Source organism: Triturus cristatus, chromosome 3_2 (genome assembly GCF_964204655.1).
Source record: "Triturus cristatus chromosome 3_2, aTriCri1.1, whole genome shotgun sequence".
Taxonomy (NCBI): Eukaryota; Metazoa; Chordata; class Amphibia; order Caudata; family Salamandridae; genus Triturus; species Triturus cristatus.
This window is the reverse complement of record NC_140584.1, coordinates 878,932,634-878,952,996: the sequence shown is the minus strand read 5'-3', so window position 1 is coordinate 878,952,996 and position 20,363 is coordinate 878,932,634. Positions and strand designations below refer to the sequence as shown.

The window sequence follows — 20,363 nt, the reverse complement described above, 5'->3', positions numbered from 1 at the left end:
AACAGCTGGGTAAAGATAGCAAGGACAGAGATGTCGGGAGCAGAGCTCTTGTGAAATGTTAAGGATAAGATGCTAAAGGGAGAGCTCAAGCCTAGATCCCAGGTACAGAGATGTCAGGAGCAGAGCTCCCGTCCAAACGGCTGGGATAGACATGCTAAAGACAGAGTGCAAGCATAAATAGGTTATGTATAGAGAGGTCAGGAGCAGAGCTCTTGTGAAAACGTCAGGGACAAGGATGCTACAGGCAGAGCTCAAGTCTAGATTTCAGGAGCAAACTTCATATCCGAGTGTCTGGCCTAGAGGTGCTAAGGGTAAAGCACTTGCTCGCGACAGCAATGCCATGCAGAGCCCGTGCCTGATTCTTGATGATAGAGACAGTGGCGTAACATTAGCCCATGCAGGCCCCGCCCCCCCAACATCTGGAGTGCCCGCTCTGGGCTTTTTTATTGGCTAAAGGCCCGTGCACCGAGAGCTCTTTACTGGGTTCAGAGCATGGGGCCCCCTCCATGCACTTTGCAGGAAAGCCGCCCCTCACCTTTTGTTACACCACTGGATAGGGACGGTGTTCTTGGCTAAGTACCTTGACTGGAGATACTGTGGACAAAGCTCCTTCTAAATAACAGGGATAGAAATGCCAGAGACAGAGTTCCTGTCTAAATGCAAGGGGCCAAGCTCCTGCTTAGAACCAGCCTGAAAGATGCCATGATAGAGCTCCTTCCTAGATGCCATACAGAGAGATGATAGGGAGGAGAGTCTGCCTAAATGCCCGACAGAGCTACCAGGGGCAGAGCTCTAGCCTGAGGGTAAGTGACAGAGATGCAGCCTGGATGGTGGAACTAGAAATCCCAGAGCCAGTACTCCTGGCGAGATACAGTGAAAGGAGATGCTAGGCTCAGGGATACTGTCCCGATGCGACGGACTAGAGACGACTGGAACTGAGCTCCAGCTCTGGTGCCAGGTAAATGGATGCTAAAGACAAACCCCTGCCTAAACGCCAGGCACAGAGATACTGGAGACAGCGCTCTTACCAGGGTGCAAGTGATATAGGTGCCAGAGCGAGAACTCCAGCCTGTGTGGTGAGGGCAGAGACACTAGGGCTCCGGCTTTAGTGGAAATGGCTGGGGTACCTCAGATAGATGGATGTTATTGATTAGGCAAATGCAGATACTCACGTGAAGGACAAGCGTGCTCCGAGTCACACGATCAATGGGCTTGTACAGTAATGCTGCAACGGGAAAAGAGACATTGAGATATGTCAGACAGCAATATAAAGCATCCACTGGCACAGAATGGAGCATCAGTGGGAAGAAGAGACACTACAACCATTAATATCCCAAAACATACTGACAAAGGAAAGGCCTCTATACATACATGTGTGTGTATATATAGATATATATATATATATATATATATATATATATACATACACACACATATACACACACATATTGATACAGAGCTAGAAGAAATGTAATGATTGACTAACACGGGAATCTCTAAATGCAGACACTAACACAATCAGGCATGCTAAGAGGCACCAATACACAGACACCAACACATACGCCACACAATCATAGATAAGTAATTAAACAAAAAATTAAATTAGACACAAAAGTGTAGAGTACAGATGAAGACACCAAACAACAAAATCCATGTGAATGTATATAAAAGCAATCTTGCAGACTGGGCATAAACCCAGACACCACACCGATAAATATAGCTATATCCCTTCACAATACACACAAAAATGACAGACCTGCTCAGAGACACAGATATACAGACACTTTAAATCACCCAAGCGTAGTTGGGTAAAGAATTTGCAATGAGTAGCCCATTTCAATAAGAAGCCATTGTTCTCTACTGAGAGCGGGGAATAGTGCCAGCAATACCTGAGCTACTGCTGCCACGATTCTTGCCCTTTGCACTGCTCCCACAATGAGACATGCCTTCATGCTGGCAGGGGACGAATATGCTTCACAGGTCACCAACAAAAGAGGAATCCATGGCATCAAGCCTCACAGGATCCAGCTTATGAATATTTATATCTGGAAAACATGCAGCTATAGGAGAGGTCTACCGCACAATGACCAAAAACACAAAAGTACATGTAGGCAGGAGTGGACTTAAAACTCGGAGATGCGTTTTAAATATGTCAGAGGGCTTCAGAGAGGAAGCTATATTTAAAGAGATCTGGATGGACAGGTGTAACCCATAGTCCTTTCATCTGAATTTATTTGGCTCCCAGTAAAAGACCCAGTGTCCCGTACTAGAACGGTTACCACAGAAGAACCCACCGTGAACAGCATGTAATCTTCCGGGCTGTATCAGAATGAATGAAAGGGGCTTCCTTTAATCCCCTGTAATCAGTCAGTTAAAAGAGGAAAAGTGCTGGCTGGGTGTACTGCTCAAAGTTCAACTGGCTAAGAAAACCAACTTGCATCCTTTGTACTCCCTCCACAACGGGTTAGCAATTCACCTACCCAATCTGCCTGGTGAATGACCGGGGGGAAGGTAGGAGGGTATGCCTCTCCATACAGCTTTCTGCAAAGTGAATCATGTGAAGGAAGTGCTGGGTTTAAATTTCACAAATGCAGACTAACAGGGGCATGATGGCTAATCACCAGGTGCCCACGCCTGGCGCTATGTGCATTGTGAACGATGGCTAGGAGTTTCGCCCTATTTCCACAGTGATGTGCCAAGTCTCTCAATGCTCCCTTTAAGTGGTACAAAGGATGGAGAGAGAGGATCTATAATTTTTCCAGTGCTATTTAATGCTGTTTTAGGGCTTCCAGCATAAGGTGCGTAACGCACAATGAAGCACACTTCACCTAATTTATACACACTGTAATATCTCACGACGGAGTGGGCCAAGCCTTAGGATCCCAAATGTGCCCTCTGTTGCATGATGGGAAGTACACACGCCATATTTTCATAGTTGTAAACGATGAAACTAGTATCTACCTTTACAGCCCCATTGAGTTCTCCTAGGAGTAGAATGGCTCATCTCACAGTGAGTTAGGCCTCTGTCTGGAATGCATGGCAGGAGCTTGGTTTTACTATTCCCAGTGTTATTGGCCTGCTGCATGATGGAATGGGACCACACTATTGCGTGATACATGCAAGGATAGAACAAACTCCTCCATTAGGTTGTGTGGTTGCATATGACAACACAAGCTGGGTCTCATCATTGCTATCAATTGCGTGGTGCATGCTGGGAAGGGATGGACCTGGCCAAGTCCTGTGTTATTCTTGACTGAAGGAATGGAATGCCAAATCCCTCCTGGATGCTTACAAGGATGGTGCATAAAACTCCTTCAGGGAAGGGAATGGTATGATGTGTTGAATGTAAATTTACAACTCATAAGCAACACCACAAGTCAACACTTATCAAGAATGTATAACTAACTGAGACGCTATGTACTCCAAGACCTTGAAAGCACTAGGGGTGTTGTGAGGGATATAAAAGCACTATACACCTGATATAATACAATATGTGATGGAACTGTCTCAACATCTCTGTGCAGATGCCCGACAGGAAGCACGGCTGCGGATGAATGGTGGTGCATAGGCCGGGTCTCCATATCACCAGTGCCATTTAAATGGTGTCCTTATAACCAGGGGTGACCAGCTTTGTTGGGTCTAATCACCAGTGTGAATCTTAGCGACAGTTTTCCATCTTTCCACGTGTGACCTTTCTTCCCATTCACTCTATTCCTACCTCTTTTTAGGTCTGGCTTGATAGTTCAGCTTTAGAAATATATATTGTTACCAATGCTTTAAAATATATAGTGAGTGGGCTTTGTCTCCAACCAGAAGGACATCTCTCATGCTACTGGCCATTTGGTGTATCCTTGTGCCTCCTATTGCTGCATTAAAAAGCATGAGGGATTATTTTACATCTCCGTAGTACACAGAATTAAACACACATTACATTTTGTTATCTCACCGATACAGTAAATACAGACAACAATCGTTTTGTGCCAAATGTTTTTTTTAGTGAAGCAGCTTTTTTGTACATTTTTCAGTAAGGACCTCAAATTGCAAGCCAATCCTTTTGGTTTTTCCAAAATATCTTATTTATAATAATTTCTGCCAAAATGTGTTTTATTTACAGTCCTTCTCTCTGTTGCTTATTTCTCTTTCAATTAGTTTCTGTTTGTTTTCTTTCCTCCTGTCAATAAAGACACAGAGCACGTTTTCTGAATTGCTAGTGTCCATGAAGGCTGCATGCAGGTACAAAGTGAGGTGCTCTGTTCATTTTTAGATTCATGAAAACTGGTTTGTGCATATATAAGACCGCATATAAATAAAGTTGTAAAAAATGTTATCAATATGTTTCATTACGGGAAGGCCTGACAGGGTGTCCGGTGCATGGTTGCTTTTTGGTAGCAGCTGGCCCTGCTGCTATTCAATCACCACGTCTACAAAAGATTCGCTGTGTTGCTAGGTAAAAAATAATTTAGCGGCCCGGTGCATTCGGAAAAAAACACCCGCACTAAGTGTGTACTAAGAAATCCAGGCACGGCTCGAAGCTTCTGCGACCCTGACTTCTCCCCTTACCCTGCCAGGATCAACGTGAAACCGCTGGAGCCTCCCAGAGAAGTGGCGCCCTTTTTACAGCGTGAAATATCATTAAACGCTACGAACACGTCCATCGCGCCAAAGCTGCCAATCACCCGTGCCGAGACGCAAAAAAGCCGCGGCTCACGGCAGCAGAGTCCAGGTGTGTGATGCGGCAGGCAGGGAGGAAACAAACTGGGGAAGAGCCGGGACTGAGACACAAAAGCAGCCTCCATCGCCAGACGCAAACAAGAACAGGTCAGGGAACTACACATTCACGACACAGATAAAAACAAGATCTGGGAAAAGAAACCTAGGAGACGAAGAACCGCGGGTGACGTCAGTTACATAGCAATAGTGCCATGGACCCTGGTGAAAGCGAAGCAAATGGCTTCCCGTCCACTGGCGGAACAGTAAAATAGAGCCAGACTGGGGTGCAGTGTGCTGCCCTGGCGCTACTGCACCTGCTGCACCCCGGGTACCATGCGACACTGTGGGGAGAGCAGACGTCGGGGCGGGGCGTGGCGTGGCGGGCTCCAGGAGCAGGGCACTGGTACTCCAGTCTGTGCTCGGTCTGCCCCTACTGCAGTCCGCCTCACTTCAGAGGGGGCGATGACCACCGAGCGAAGGTGCTGAACGGGGGACACATACCGGGAAAAGCTGGACTATTTTCATTCAAACATGTAGTGGAAAATCTGTTTTTGGTGTTGCAAAGAATAAAAACTGCAGGTCTGATGGGATTTTAAATGCCTAAAGTGGCACCCGTTGGATGGCATCCCTTGCCTCGGCAGCAGGCTGGGCAGTCTTGATGTAAGGTGGCATGCAGACTCGCCGTCTGATCGCAGAACTAGCGGAAGTAACGCACGATAAACACTGGCCATTCACAGCTCCTCGACCTTCACTGATTGGGATCATCACTCAAGGCGCTAATTACCTCCCCCCTCCCCCTTGTTCCTTTCTAGTGGGAGAAACGGTTCACGAGGCTCAGTTCTCAGGGTGGGACTGGCCTACAGTGAATGGGTGCACGACGGTGAATGGGCGCACGAGGCTCAGCCCTCAGGGTGGGACTGGCCTACAGTTAATGGGCGCACGAGGCTCAGCCCTCAGGGTGGGACTGGCCTACGGTGAATGGGCGCACGAGGCTCAGCCCTCAGGGTGGGACTGACCTACGGTGAATGGGCGCACGAGGCTCAGACCTCAGGGTGGGACTGGCCTACAGTGAATGGGCGCACGAGGCTCAGCCCTCAGGGTGGGACTGGCCTACAGTGAATGGGCGCACGAGGCTCAGCCCTCAGGGTGGGACTGGCCTACGGTGAATGGGCGCACGAGGCTCAGCCCTCAGGGTGGGACTGGCCTACAGTTAATGGGCGCACGAGGCTCAGCCCTCAGGGTGGGACTGGCCTACGGTGAATGGGCGCACGAGGCTCAGCCCTCAGGGTGGGACTGACCTACGGTGAATGGGCGCACGAGGCTCAGACCTCAGGGTGGGACTGGCCTACAGTGAATGGGCGCACGAGGCTCAGCCCTCAGGGTGGGACTGGCCTACAGTGAATGGGTGCACGAGGCTCAGCTCAGGGTGGGGCTGGCCTACAGTGAATGGGTGCACGAGGCTCAACCCTCAGGGTGGGACTGGCCTACGGTGAATGGGTGCACGAGGCTCAGCCCTAAGGGTGGGGCTGGCCTACAGTGAATGGGCGCACGAGGCTCAGCCCTCAGGGTGGGACTGGCCTACGGTGAATGGGTGCACGAGGCTCAGCCCTCAGGGTGGGGCTGGCCTACGGTGAATGGGCGCACGAGGCTCAGTCCTCAGGGTGGGACTGGCCTACGGTGAATGGGCGCACGAGGCTCAGCCCTCAGGGTGGGACTGGCCTACAGTGAATGGGCGCACGAGGCTCAGCCCTCAGGGTGGGACTGACCTACGGTGAATGGGCGCACGAGGCTCAGACCTCAGGGTGGGACTGGCCTGCAGTGAATGGGCGCACGAGGCTCAACCCTCAGGGTGGGGCTCGCCTGCGGTGAATGGGCGCACAAGGCTCAGCCCTCAGGGTGGGGCTGGCCTGCGGTGAATGGGCGCACGAGGCTCAGCCCTCAGGGTAGGGCTGGCCTACAGTGAATGAGCGCACGAGGCTCAACCCTCCGGGTGGGGCTGGCCTACAGCGAATGGGCGCACGAGGCTCAGCCCTCAGGGTGGGACTGGCCTACAGAGAATGGGCGCACGAGGCTCAGCCCTCAGGGTGGGACTGGCCTACAGTGAATGGGCGAACGAGGCTCAGCCCTCAGGGTGGGGCTGGCCTACAGTGAATGGGTGCACGAGGCTCAGCCCTCAGGGTGGGGCTGGCCTACAGTGAATGGGCGCACGAGGCTCAGCCCTCAGGGTGGGGCTGGCCTACAGTGAATGGGTGCACGAGGCTCAGCCCTCAGGGTGGGACTGGCCTACGGTGAATCAGGCAATGCCCGACGGGCTGGCATTGCAGCTCAGCCTGAGGCCGGTTTTTAGCTGTATGTGGGCCTGTTCTATGGGCTGGTGGCCGGTGGTCAATTCCCCGGATATTAAGCAGCAAGCACAAATCTATCCAGTCTTCCATACCTTACAAAACCCTTACAGAGCGTGTCTTTAGACATCCAAAGCTGCCAAACTCTGCAAATGTGGGCAATTTATTTTAGCTATCCAATTCACTGATGGGGGCACTTTTATTTTGATGCCCGTCCCATTTTTGTCCCAGCTGCACCCTGTCAGCCACTACAATAACTTGCTTATAAACACCTCCTCCTTCCGGACACCAACCCTAAGAGCTGTGGGTGCCTCTGGTCTGGCGCATTAGCAGAGCCTGAGCATTTGTCTAAACAATTAATGTTTTGTTCGCCATAAGTTGGCAGGGTATGCTCAGACGTGAGTCCCTTGCTCACTTTGCCACTGGATTCAAGCAAGCCTGGCTGAAGACGGCTGAAATGCCAGAAACCGGTCCTAGGAAGCTTGTTTCCGGTCCAGGGAAGGCATGGCTTGGCAGTTCGGGCTGGACTGTTCCCATGAGGCACAGGGTCAGACTGATTTGCATATGGCCATGTCTGAACTGGGGTGGCAGAGTGGGCTAAAGAACAGTGATGGATCAAACCCAGATCTGTTGACTGGGTGTGAGTGTTTGCTTGGTTCTGATGCTCCGTCCATCACCACCCCCTTTTGTACCGCTTTGTTCGCCATAAGTTGGCAGGGTATGCTCAGACGCGAGTCCCTTGTTCACTTTGCCACTGGATTCAAGCAAGCCTGGCTGAAGACGGCTGAAATGCCAGAAACCGGTCCTAGGAAGCTTGTTTCCGGTCCAGGGAAGGCATGGCTTGGCAGTTCGGGCTGGACTGTTCCCATGAGGCACAGGGTCAGACTGATTTGCATATGGCCATGTCTGAACTGGGGTGGCAGAGTGGGCTAAAGAACGGTGATGGATCAAACCCAGATCAGTTGACTGGGGGTGAGTGCTTGCAATGTTCAACACTCCGTCCATCATTTCCTTTGAGTAAGGAAACAAACTCTGATCTCGGCACTAAGAAGCAAGGACCTACTTGTTCAGCTCTCGAGTTGTTTTCTAACAAAAATACTGCGTTGACGAAAGTTCGCACCGTCCACCATCCCATCCCGTGGAGACCTTCCTTCCACAGTAGATGGTCAGTTTCTGGCACATATGACACCCACAATCTAAGTGACATCCAAGACCCCAGTGCCAGTACCCCCCTAGATAAGCTCTGGGCTGCTGCAGGGCCAAAGGTGCCCCAAGTACATGGGGCTGGTCTACGAGGGCATCCCATCCCTTGATCTAGTGATCCGTTGGGAGACAAATGCCTGGTCAATGATGATATCATTAGAATTACCACTACAATCTTTTTTGTTGTACTCCGAGGCAAGGTCTCCTGATGCCCCCGGGGAAAATCCTTGCAGCCCCTTGCAACGGCGACATTGAATGGCGCCTGCGCATCTATTTAGGTGGGGCAGCAATGCCTTGGCCGCCGGAGGGCCGGCTCAGTGGAGATCACATTTCACAGTGTCCTTCGCCACTTCCTTCTGGACAGCACTCTACCTTTTACTTTGCTGAGGGCGCCTTAGCTTGTAGGACCACAAATCACATACCACCTTGTCAGCCCTCTCCAGTGTGTAGGCCAGCCCGAAAAATGACAGGTCAGAAGAAGGAACTCCATAAGAGGAGGTGGTTTGCTCACGCCTGGTTTTTAACCTGGTTTCCACTGAGAGAAATCATATGAATTGGTTCTCCCATGTAGTCAAGCAGCTAAACTTTGAATATTCCCCATGAACTGATTAGAGCTGAACCCGTTTCCAGCACTCCCCATAAAATGTAAATGCTGGTCCTTCAAGCCAGTACTTGGACGCTTCTCATAGTTTGACGTCCTGCATGTCTTCTGTGCCAGTAAATTTTGGACAGCGAGCTACATGCTATGGTGCCCCGTAGGCTGAGACCAATCCTGAATAAGCATCAGTCTGAAAAAAGACTGTATTCCTGGAGGACTATGTGTAAGCCTCATAGATCAATACGATTAGGCCGCAGTTACTGGGAAGGGAGAAAAATCAAGTGTTAAGCAGTTTTGATACCAAGTTGGGACTTCAATGCTATCTCACTGAAGAAAAAAGAAGACAAACAAGCATACAACCATGGATTGGTCTGTAAAAACTGCTCTATACTGTAAAAGAAACAAGCATACAACCATGGATTTGTCTGTAAAAACTGCTCTATACTGTAAAAGACAAACAAGCACACCACCATGGATTGGTCTGTAAAAAATGCTCTATACTGTAAAAGAAACAAGCAAACAACCATGGATTTGTCTGTAAAAACTGCTCTAAACTGTAAAAGACAAACAGGCATACAACCATGGATTGGTCTGTAAAAACTGCTCTATACTGTAAAAGAAACAAGCATACAACCATGGATTGGTCTGTAAAAACTGCTCTATACTGTAAAAGAAACAAGCATACAACCATTGACTGGTCTGTAAAAACTGCTCTATACTGTAAAAGACAAACAAGCATACAACCACGTGCAGGTCTGTAAAAACTGCTCCAGGCTGCGTCACAGGGGCAGGCCTCACCATGGATCTATACTTTTCAGCCGCTCGAGACAGGCTTTAAGGTCCCCCACCAACCCCTGATAAAAGCCTTCAGTACTAGTGTCTGCTTAGCTAACCATGGGATTGAACTCTCATAGGATACCATTGACACATTCTTCAGACATTTTAGTGAACGCATCACACACCTACTTCCAGACCACGAAACATATGTCCTGAAGTTGTTTGCAACGTTTATGACATTTTTAGAGTTAGGAAATTTACGTTTTCAATGTTAAAAGTCTTTAATTTCTAAAGAAATAATCCTGACTAGGCATAGCATTGGATGCTCAACTGTGTCATACTGGGTCCTGCTCAACCTTCACACCATCTCACATGATCCAGCTTTAACTGCTTGATCAAGCTGCCCAGGCAAGGCGAAAAGGCTTTGGAGCCCCAAGTTTCGACCACAGACCCAGTATCCCCTGCACTAGGGAATGCAGCCAGTCCCACACCACAATCACCATTTAGTAAAAAGCCAAACAAACACCATTTCATAAACCTATACACGAGGATGAAAAAGTTAAAATTTTAACTATAAAAATAAACCGTGGCAGCCCTGGACTCAAAGAACTAGCTTTCACCTCCAGTAGAAAAGCATTCTTTGAAATACTGTTGTAGAATCTAAGAGACTGCCCAGGGCCATAGACCTAACCAGGTAATTCATTTATAGATTGAAGGGTATGGTTTTATTTTTAAGCCTCTCCATTACTCTTAATTTGGTGCAGAAATAAAGTTTAGACAACTAAACTATTTGAAGTGAGCGCAAAAGATAAATAAAGCATCTTGTTAAAGCACTTTGTTATAAGAGATCTTAAAAGAGGGGTCAAAACATGACTAACAGAGTGGCTTGAAGCTTAAGCCCAGGTGTATTGCCAAGAGATTTTCTAAAACCTACCCTACAAAATTCTGAAATGTACTGGGGCGGCTCCTCCATTAGGGCGGAGGACTGTCGCCCCACTGCTTTCTCGCAGCGCGAGAAGCAGAAACATAAAATGGTATTTTAAATACCATCTTATGTTTCTGCTTCTCGCACTGCGAGAATGCACCCTCTGGATTTTCTCCATGTAGGCTGCATGCAGCCTACATACAGAAAATGGCTTCCCCATAGGCGCCCGGCTGGGCGCCGTCCTCACCAATTACAACGCTGCCATTGCAGTGTTGTGATTGGCTTAGGAGAGGGGAGGGAGGTTTCCTTCTTCCTGTTACTGCCAGAGGCAGGAGAGCAGGAAACCGTGGGACCCGGCCAGGAGCAGAGGCGGCGGGGTACCCGGTAAGGTACATTTTTATTTTTAAATCCCTCACCCGCAAGTCATGCCGGCCGCAACTGGAAATGTAACACACTAAATGTCCTACAAAATAAATGTACTTTATCAGGAACACCAACACCTTTGTGGACCAAAAAAGCTCCACCTCGGAACACAATGAGGTAAAAAGAGATTCACACTAATGCACGCTCTCTCAGTATTTGCTCTAAAAATATGGTGGTAAGAAAGTACCATCCTTAACCTCATTCAAGACTTTCTAAAGCCCTTTAGTCCTCAGTCACCTGACCACCTACCATCATCCAGCCCCTACTGTAGAATCATCACCACAAACCAGTAGGCCTTGGAACTGTATTGCCAACTTAGATCCAGAAATTATACTATTGCTCAGTGTGCATTATTGACAAGTATATGTGCATATATAGCTATATATATATTCACTGAAAAAAACATATGTTTCACACAAGTTATAGTTAGCGGACATTTTACTGATAAAAAACCATTGAAATTCCACGTTATAGTTAGTGCAGGCAACTATAACTCACGCGACCGCAATCCTCTGCTGATGCTAATACTGTATTTAGACACTTATTTGCCCATGTCTTCTTCCATTAAATTTTAGCTATACATATATTACAAATATTTTTTTTTCATAAAGACACATATGTCATCAGCAGAGGATTGCGGTCGCGTGAGTTATAGTTGCCTGCACTAACTATAACGTGGAATTTCAATGGTTTTTTATGAGTAAAATGTCCGCTAACTATAACTTGTGTGAAACCTATGGTTTTTTCAGTGAATTTGCAAGGTTTTTTAAATGCTAATTCCCAACTACAACGTGTGTGAAACGTATGGTTTTTTCAGTGAATTTGTACGTTTTTTAAATGCTAAGTTACTTTACGCCATTCGTGGCGTGCGCGCCCACTTTACGCAGTTCGTTCCGTATATATATATATATATATATAGATGTATATATGCGCACACACATATATATGCACACTAAAATGAAATAATGTGGCTTTCTCCTCCCAAACCCTGTAAAGCACTGCGAGATATTTTAGGATGATGGCAAAAAATCAATGTCTTAAGAAAATAAATGTTAAAGAAGTCAAAGCGCTGCATTGACCAACTTCTATTATTAAGAGCTGGTGGTTTCCAGGAAGCAGGTGTTTGTCTTGAACCAATCAGCTTTTAATTAAGGGATCACAAGAAAATTCGGCAAACTCATAATACACAAAAAACAATGAAATATATATATGCTGTTTCCTAACTGAGCGTTCCAGTTCTCCTTTGATTTTTGTTTACCGGCTACTTATACAGAAGTGGCACCTAGAAGCCAGCCCCCTGGCATGCGTTGCACATTACAAATAATAATCAAAATAAATAAAAAAACCTCTGCAACCAAGTAATCACAAGGAACTTGCAAAGAATTCAGTGGAAAGACTGACCTATCTGGAACTGTCGACAGATACCATGGAATGACTTCCCAAGCTAGATGAGCAAAGGAGCTACCATGGAAACACATGCCATGCATCTAAGAGAAAAGTTGGTAACAGTTGCCAAGGGAATAACTGCTTTGCCTTATGATGTAAGTCTAGTTGGATTCGCCAGATCATGTCATCGTTTTTGTTTGCTTAATATACAATCCGCTAGAAAGTAAATTTAAAAAAGAAATGACAAAATACTGGTCAAACTAGAGAGGAGCTACCAACACAAATAAGATCTGCCTAGTTAGGGCACTACAAAGAGGTGGCAAAAGTCAACCACCGTATTATTTGTTTGTTGAGAAAATCAATAATTTTATGTAGTCGATCTAAAAATACGATTTCATTACATTTTCTAATTAGCTCAAATTCGTACGACTCTCCTCGGGCCAGGAGAAACAGCAGTCTTCAAAACAGCGTGTGACTCATGGCCGGCTTTACACTGCGGCACCACGCGGCCTCTCCTAGGGCATTTCTGGAAATAGAACTGAGTGGTCAAGGGCCTAATCACAAGCAAGGCAGGGGCAGGATTCTAAACACCGAAAAAAAGAGGCGGCTGATCTTCGAGGTAGTGTAGGCGAGGAAAGGCTCTTTAAAGTTGGGCAGCTCACAATCTTGCGCTTCGCTGTGTAATCGCTTTCACAGAAGGGCAAGGGTCCAATGGCGCATGAAACACTTTGGAGCACCACTGACTGGGACCGAGCTCCAGTGATGCTTGTCCTTGAACATTTCACTTGTGCAGGAATGGAGGTACAAGGAGTGCCAGCTGCATGGAGGTACAAGGAGTGCCAGCTGCATGGAGGTACAAGGAGTGCCAGCTGCATGGAGGTACAAGGAGTGCCAGCTGCATGGAGGTACAAGGAGTGCCAGCTGCATGGAGGTACAAGGAGTGCCAGCTGCATGGAGGTACAAGGAGTGCCAGCTGCATGGAGGTACAAGGAGTGCCAGCTGCAGTGTCACGACAAACAGAGCCAACCGTATGCAAATACTCCTTGGCTCGGACCCTTTGGGTAGTAAAGCCTGAACTGCCAGATCACACCTTCTCTTAAAGGACATAAACAACCCTAGATCAGGACCTTTAGCACAATGAGCCCGTGTCCTAGGCGCATGGCCAACGGACTGATGTACTTATGGTTACTTCCTGCCTGGAGTGGCATTGTGATCAAAGAGACAAACTGGAATCCGGCCAGAAGTAAAGGCCAGTGTTTGAGCTAAATTACAGCACTCAATCCATTAGCGTTTTAGTTTTCCCACACACATCTTACACCCCTTAACTGCCTTCAACAAGTTATAGATTGCACGAGATATCGGGGAATAACCCTTGACAAGAATCTTAACATTCAGGAACAGATCAGTTCAGTCACCAAAGGAGAACACTTTCAAATGAAGGTACTTGGCAAAGTAAAGACCTTCCTCCCACTTGAAGACTTCAAATCAACAGTCCAAGCACTAGTGATCCCCAAGTTAGACAATGACAGTGCAACCCTTTGCGGTCTGTCTAGATCCAAGTTGGCTCCACTAAGGGCAACAGGCTTGGGCACTACAACTGGCGGGGAGTCCCAGCCTAACCCTTGCCCTTAGCTGAAAGTGCAACTTACCCCAACCTGCTAACCAATATATAGATCCCGGGTGATCCTGGCCCTTTAAGGCTTATAGCCATTGCTTAATTTGTGGCAGTGGGCACCTGCACTGATTTTTACGGACCAAGACTTATTTTTTTTACCATCAAACTTGGAACCACAGCAAGTGAGTGATAAGCAGAAAATGGAAGCTGAAGACCATATGTAAACAATCCCAAAAGGAGAAAGTGTAGTTGAAAAAGAATCTGCTGGAGTGCGATAGGGAGACAGAAGGGGGTAGTGGCACGAGGTGAATCAAAATGAAGGCACCTTCGGTATTTGGCAACTGGATCCTAAACAAATCTTTGGAACCCTACACTTATTATCATTTCCAAAGTAAGCACTTGTCACCAGAGGATTTCAGGGCACTCAGCAAGAAATTATCACCACGAAGTGCTCAGCATCTGATTCATAATAGTCACAGCCTGGAGGAACACAAAAGAGCCAGGCTACTACCATTTACGACATCAAGAGAACCTTCTACACACAGACCACCAGAGGCTCCACAATTCCAGCACAACAAATGGTCAGTGAATGCACAACCTGGAGCGTTTACTTTGAATCATTGTGTCACCAACACAACACCGAGAAAGAGAATCTTTAGACCTGGCTCTGGGTGAATGGCATGCGGCCTTTGAAGCTCTTCAGACGTGGGCTAGTCGTGCTGGAGTTCTAAAAGATATTATGATGTATTCGATCACAGGCTGAAGCAGCCATCACTCCGATGCCAGGCTGAAGCAGCCATCACTCCGATGCCAGGTTTTGGGATTTCTTAGTGGCATGAAACCGGAATGCCAAAAAAGTATGCTAAGCATGACAACACCAGACACTCGCACAGCCCACCTAGATCCTACACCCATACAGATGCCGAAATGTTGCTGTTTAACAGCACCTGGCACTCTGCTGCAACACTTCTTTTGCAAGAAATCTAATACAATTGAAGCAATGAAACCTAAACTTCAACTGCAATGCCTCCTACACAATAGAATACGATGTATGCACCAAAATCACATGCAACCAACACAGCACAAAAGGCCAAACAAGTCATAATTACTCTCCAACAGCACTCGTTGCAAATAACCTTAAGGCTTAAAAACGATCACACTATCATTAAAACACCAACGACCTGCACACATCAGGGTACCGGCCACATCCTAGCAAATGTAACAGAACTCAGACCCAGGGTTGTATAGAGCCGAATACATAAAGTAGCGTTCACCGGAACAATGTAAACGCAACCACGTGCGTCAAAGAATTTTAAACCAAAAATACATAACCTCTGTATACTAAAACACCCCCGCAAGCAAGAGCCACAGCAAGCCAGACAAAATGTAACAGCCCCAGCCCACGGCCTTGTGCGCCAGACAAGCAGATTCCACCCAACAAACACTGCACAGTGGTGTCCACATCTTGCCTCTATTACTTCAGATACCTACTATCAACTAGCCAACACCAAATTATCAACAGATCTCTGCAATAAAGCATTTTTGTGCAAAATCCCAATGTCATACGGAAATGTCATTCCACAAGGCCCACAAGTCTACATGCCCATATCAGTGGCAGATGTAAGTTGTACAAAAATGAGTAACATGCCATCACTAAGTCACCTTGCACCACCAATCTTTCCCTTCTCAGACCTGCCACAGCAACGACTTTCAATAGAACAACTCTCACTTTACTCACCACCTGTGCCTTTCAAGCCAAAGGAACGTACCCTCTTGCACCACACTTCCCCACAACTATCCTATTTATTATTACATCTGGCGTTAGCAAAGAACTTCTGATTTTACTCAAATGAAATGTATAATATAGTCGGCCAGAGGAGCTTTCAATCAACCCTCTTCATTCATTGGTCTGTTATTTTGCCATTCCCATTTGTATTCAGCCCAATATACCACACAGGCTGGGGCAGAGGGTCCGCCCACCTCAACAATTGGGTAACTTCATTGTAACTGATGGAATTCTGCCCTCCACCCGGAGCACATTCACACACAAAAGTAGCCCCCTTCAATATCAGGGACTACGATGGCAATGCGTGGTTTTTCAGACCGAAAAAAAATGTTACTTTTACATTTCTGTTTTTTGTTTGACAAAGGGCCTGCACCTTCCCCAACAATAAAACGTGCCTAGCCGAGGTGCCAAGCCACTCCTGGACAGCTTTCCTAGTCAGCATCCTCCCGCCAGCAGATCACGCTTCCGACAGTGGCTTGAAACCTGTACAGCGTCACTAGCGCTTCCAAAGCGGCACCAAAGTAAGTACTACCACATCAGTTTCCTCTCTTAAAGCAAGACGTCTACCAAACCAGACATTCAAGACATGTAAGCGGCAGTGAGAACACTGCTCGCGTTCCCAGTGATTAAAAGGTGCCCCCTTGAAAAACATAACATAAAAAATACATTAAAAATGAATAACCAACCAAAAATGACGCCTTATGTGTTGCTGCTTAAATAAAGAGAGTGAGAGTCTGGCTGTACGAACAGGCTGCTGTGCATATACCAGGTCAGAAGCGCCTGGTGCCCAAATGCAAGCACTAGCGTGGCACAAGGATTTTTCAAACTTGCAGGACCCAAATGACACGGTCAGCAAAAATTCTCCAAGCCATGCAACCATTTCATCCTATTCATGCGATCCCCCTTTTCAGCACAGAGGAATATAGTGGTTAGAGGAGAAACCCCGCCCCTCGCTGCTGCTTCCTACAGCGAACAGTAATATCGCAGAAACAATGCTAAGCAAGGCTCTCCTTCAGCCCGGTCCTCAGGAATCCCTTTAAAGCACACAGGAGTCTAGCCTCCCGGAGTTCGCCGTTCAAACTCACAGTGAAAATGGCCAATAACAAACGCATCGCCGCGGGAGCGGGGTGAGTCCAAGCCAAGGCTGGGGGTCGTTACCATAGGTGCAGTTGCAGCACAGCCTCAGGACCAGCAGGATCTCCATCTCAGGCTCCCGGGGGCGGCTGGTGGATCTCGCCTGCGCGTGCAGCTCTCTGCCCTCCGTCCATCGCGCGCGCCGCGCTCTGACCAGCACCGGCGCACAATGGAGCAAGGAGGGGGCCGACGGGGGGAGGGAGGGAGCGAGCGAGGGGCGGACGGGCTCCGCATCTCAAAGAGGGGATTCTGTGTCAGTGTTTCTTCAGCAGCAGCACAAATAATTCGTGTCTTAAGGTGCCACAATCAATAACCGGCGGTACCACCAGCCCTGGCTGCGCTCCAGGACAGCGGGCACGCGAGGTGAAGGGCAGAGCGGCAAACAAGGGGCGCGAGACTCGGGATGAGAGAATACCACATAAGAAAAGAGGGGTGAAGAGGTTAACGAGAGAGGGAGGCAGACAGTGGAGCTTAAAAGGAGAGATGGAAAGAGTAGAACGGAAAGGGGCAGAGAGGAAGTAAGAGTAAGAAGGGTTTAGAAAAATTGAGGCAGTTTGAATAAGAGTAGAGGTGAGAGGGTGGAAAGGAGAGAGGGTAGGGAAAGGTGAGACAAGGGAAAGGTGAGACAGGAAAAAGGTGAGACGTGAAAAAGGTGTGAGAGGAGAAAAGGGTAAGAAAGGGGGCACTAAAAGGATAAGAGGGAAATGGGAATGACTGCAACAGAGCAAGAGAGGGTTAAGGAAGACAAAGAAGGTAGATAAAGAAAGTAAGAGAGGAGGCGGCAGACGGTGAAAGAGAAAAGAGGTAGGGAATTTGTGATGGAGGAATGTGAGGTGATGTAATGTATCCGAGACAAAAAAGAATGAGAAGAGCGAGGTTAAACGGAGAATGCAGGCGAGAAAGTCAGACAGCAAAACTACATGAACATATAGGAGACATAAAGGCAGTGACAAATGAAGAGGGGAGTCTCAAAACAAAAGCGATATGAAGACAGAGGATTAAGTACAGTGGACAGAAGGGGAGAAATTAAGAGACCATGAGAAAGTAGCAAAGACAGATGAGTAGAGAAGAAGCACACAATGACTAATTAGGGACAGTAATAGAATTGTAGGGGTCCTCGGCAGAAAGAATGTGCGAGGCGGCTCTAATTTGCATACAATCTGATAGCACAGGAAATTTCATCACAGGAGGTATCACCAAGTGACCATCAGTCCTCGGACATCGTTGAAGTGACTTTGCAAGAGGAAACTTTCCGGCTGTGGTGTGGATATCAATAAACAATTAAAGCATAAATGGCGCTAATAGGATAAGTACATGTTTTTAAAAGTTCTATTAAGTGGAAATAAATTATATGAGTCACACTGGATGGAATGGTTTGGTCCAAGTCTCTTAAAAGATTATATTTTGAATCAAGTGTTTCTGTTTTCAGCTTTTTCGCATGATGTATGAATATTTGTGGTATTCAAAAAGCACAAAACTAGATGAAATGCAGCGTAGAGCTGCATTGGGTCAAAGGCAGACTCAGTCAATATTTGATGGGAGCTGTAGCTGATTTGTGGAGTGTTGCTGCACGAGATGTAGTGTTCTTTAAAGAATTAAGTATACAGCTGTTTCCTAAACCAGAGCTGGGTTTGGGTTGTCCGGATGAATATGGGTACGTTGTTCGAGATCTTTGGTGCATAGATGGGGAAGACCTCTTGCTTTGTACTTTTTTTTGCACTTCATCATCCATCTGAAAGTGCCTTTGATGCAGATGTCCGGACAGCCACCAAGATAGTGAGTTTGTCATCCAAGTAGTCAGGGGTATCAGTCATATGTATCTAGCAACCACAAGAGGATGATGGACAGAGAGCTGAAATGTTTCAAACACTCACCCCCAGTCACAGATCTGGGTTTAACCCATTATCGTTCTTTAGCTCACTTCGCCACCCCAGTTCAGACACAGCTATATGTAAATCAGTCTTGACCCTGTGCCACATGGGAACAGTCCAGCCCGAACTGCCAAGTCATGTCTTCCCTGGACCGGAAACAAGCCTCATGGGACCGGTTTCGGGGTAGCACCCCTCATCAGCCATGCTAGCTTGAATCCAGTGGCAAAGTGAGCAAGGGACTCACGTCTGGGCATACCCTGCCAACTTAGGGCGAACAAAGCAAATACAAGGAGATGATGGACAGAGTGCTGAAACATTTCAGACACTCACCCCCAGATCTGGGTTGAACCCATCATCGTTCTTTAATTCGCTACGCCACCCCAGTTCAAACACAGCTATATGCAAATCAGTCTTGACCCTGTGCCACATGAGAACAGTCCTGCCCGAACTGCCAAGCCATGTCTTCCCTGGACTGGGAACAAGCATCCTGGGACCGGTTTCGGGGTAACAACCCTCATGAGGCTGGCTGGCTAGCTTGAATCCATTGGCGAAGTGAGCAAGGGACCCATGAGGAATAGGGTCAAGATTGATTTGCATATGTCTGGGGCTGAACTGGGGTGGCGCAGTGAGCTAAAGAATGATGATGGATTCAACCCAGACCTGTGACTCGGGGCGAGTGTCTGAAAAGCTTCAGCGCTCCATCCATCAATGCCTTGTGTTTGCTTTGTTCACCCTAAGTTGGCAGGGTATGCCAAGACATGGGTCCCTTGCTCACTTTGCCACTGGATTCCAGCTAGCCTGGCTGATGAGGGGTGCTACCCTGATACTGGACTCAGGATGCTTGCTTCCGGTCCAGGGAAGACCTGGCTTGGCAGTTCGGGCTGGACTATTCCCATGAGGAATAGGGTCAAGACTGATTTGCATATGGCTGGGTCTGAATTGGGGTGACGAAGTGAGCTAAAGAACGATGATGGATTCAACCCAGATCTGTGACTGGGGTGAGCGTCTGAAAAGTTTCAGCACTCAGTCCATCATCTTCTTGTGTTTGCCTAGTCATATGCATCTGACATGTCTATAGCGCAAACTAGCAAAAAGACAGCAGAACGCTGTACATGGTCAAAGACAAGCACAAAGTCAACACGTGATAGGAGAGGTGGCTGGTTTGTGGACTGTTAATGCAATGTGATTGCTTTGTAGAGGATGCAGCTGGATTTGAAGGTGGTCAGGGCTGGCAAGGGGAGTCTGTGGAGTTCAATCAGGGAAAGGTGGTATAGTTATATTTCTTCAGGCCCTAATGCGGTGTTCTGCAACATGTAGGATGTCCTTAAGGGAGGGGTGTGGGGTTGGGGTGGATTCAAACTCACAGATGGTTTTTCAGATACCCAATCCAAGATGAGGTGTGTGCCACACCATATTCTTTAGCACAAACAATACGAAAGCAAACAAAACAACAGAAATAGCTTGACATCTTTTGAAGGCATCACTCAAGCCACTGTAAAATGCCATTAACTACAAAATGTAATGAAATGTAGGCTAAAAGGATTTTATGCCTTGGCCCTGAGCCATGGCTATAAACTCCTATCAATGCCGATT

General features: G+C 47.4%; 1 protein-coding gene across 3 annotated transcripts in view; it reads right to left on the bottom strand.

The window, feature by feature from the left end:
• The window catches only part of ABR (ABR activator of RhoGEF and GTPase), a 1,177,460-nt gene that overhangs the window by 384,485 nt on the left and 772,612 nt on the right, over positions 1 to 20,363 (bottom strand). For all 3 annotated transcript variants that reach the window (XM_085649250.1, XM_085649252.1, XM_085649251.1), the window contains exon 7: positions 1,173 to 1,225. In XM_085649250.1, the coding sequence (XP_085505376.1) occupies positions 1,173 to 1,225 (53 nt within the window). The remainder of the gene's footprint in view (positions 1 to 1,172; positions 1,226 to 20,363) is intronic.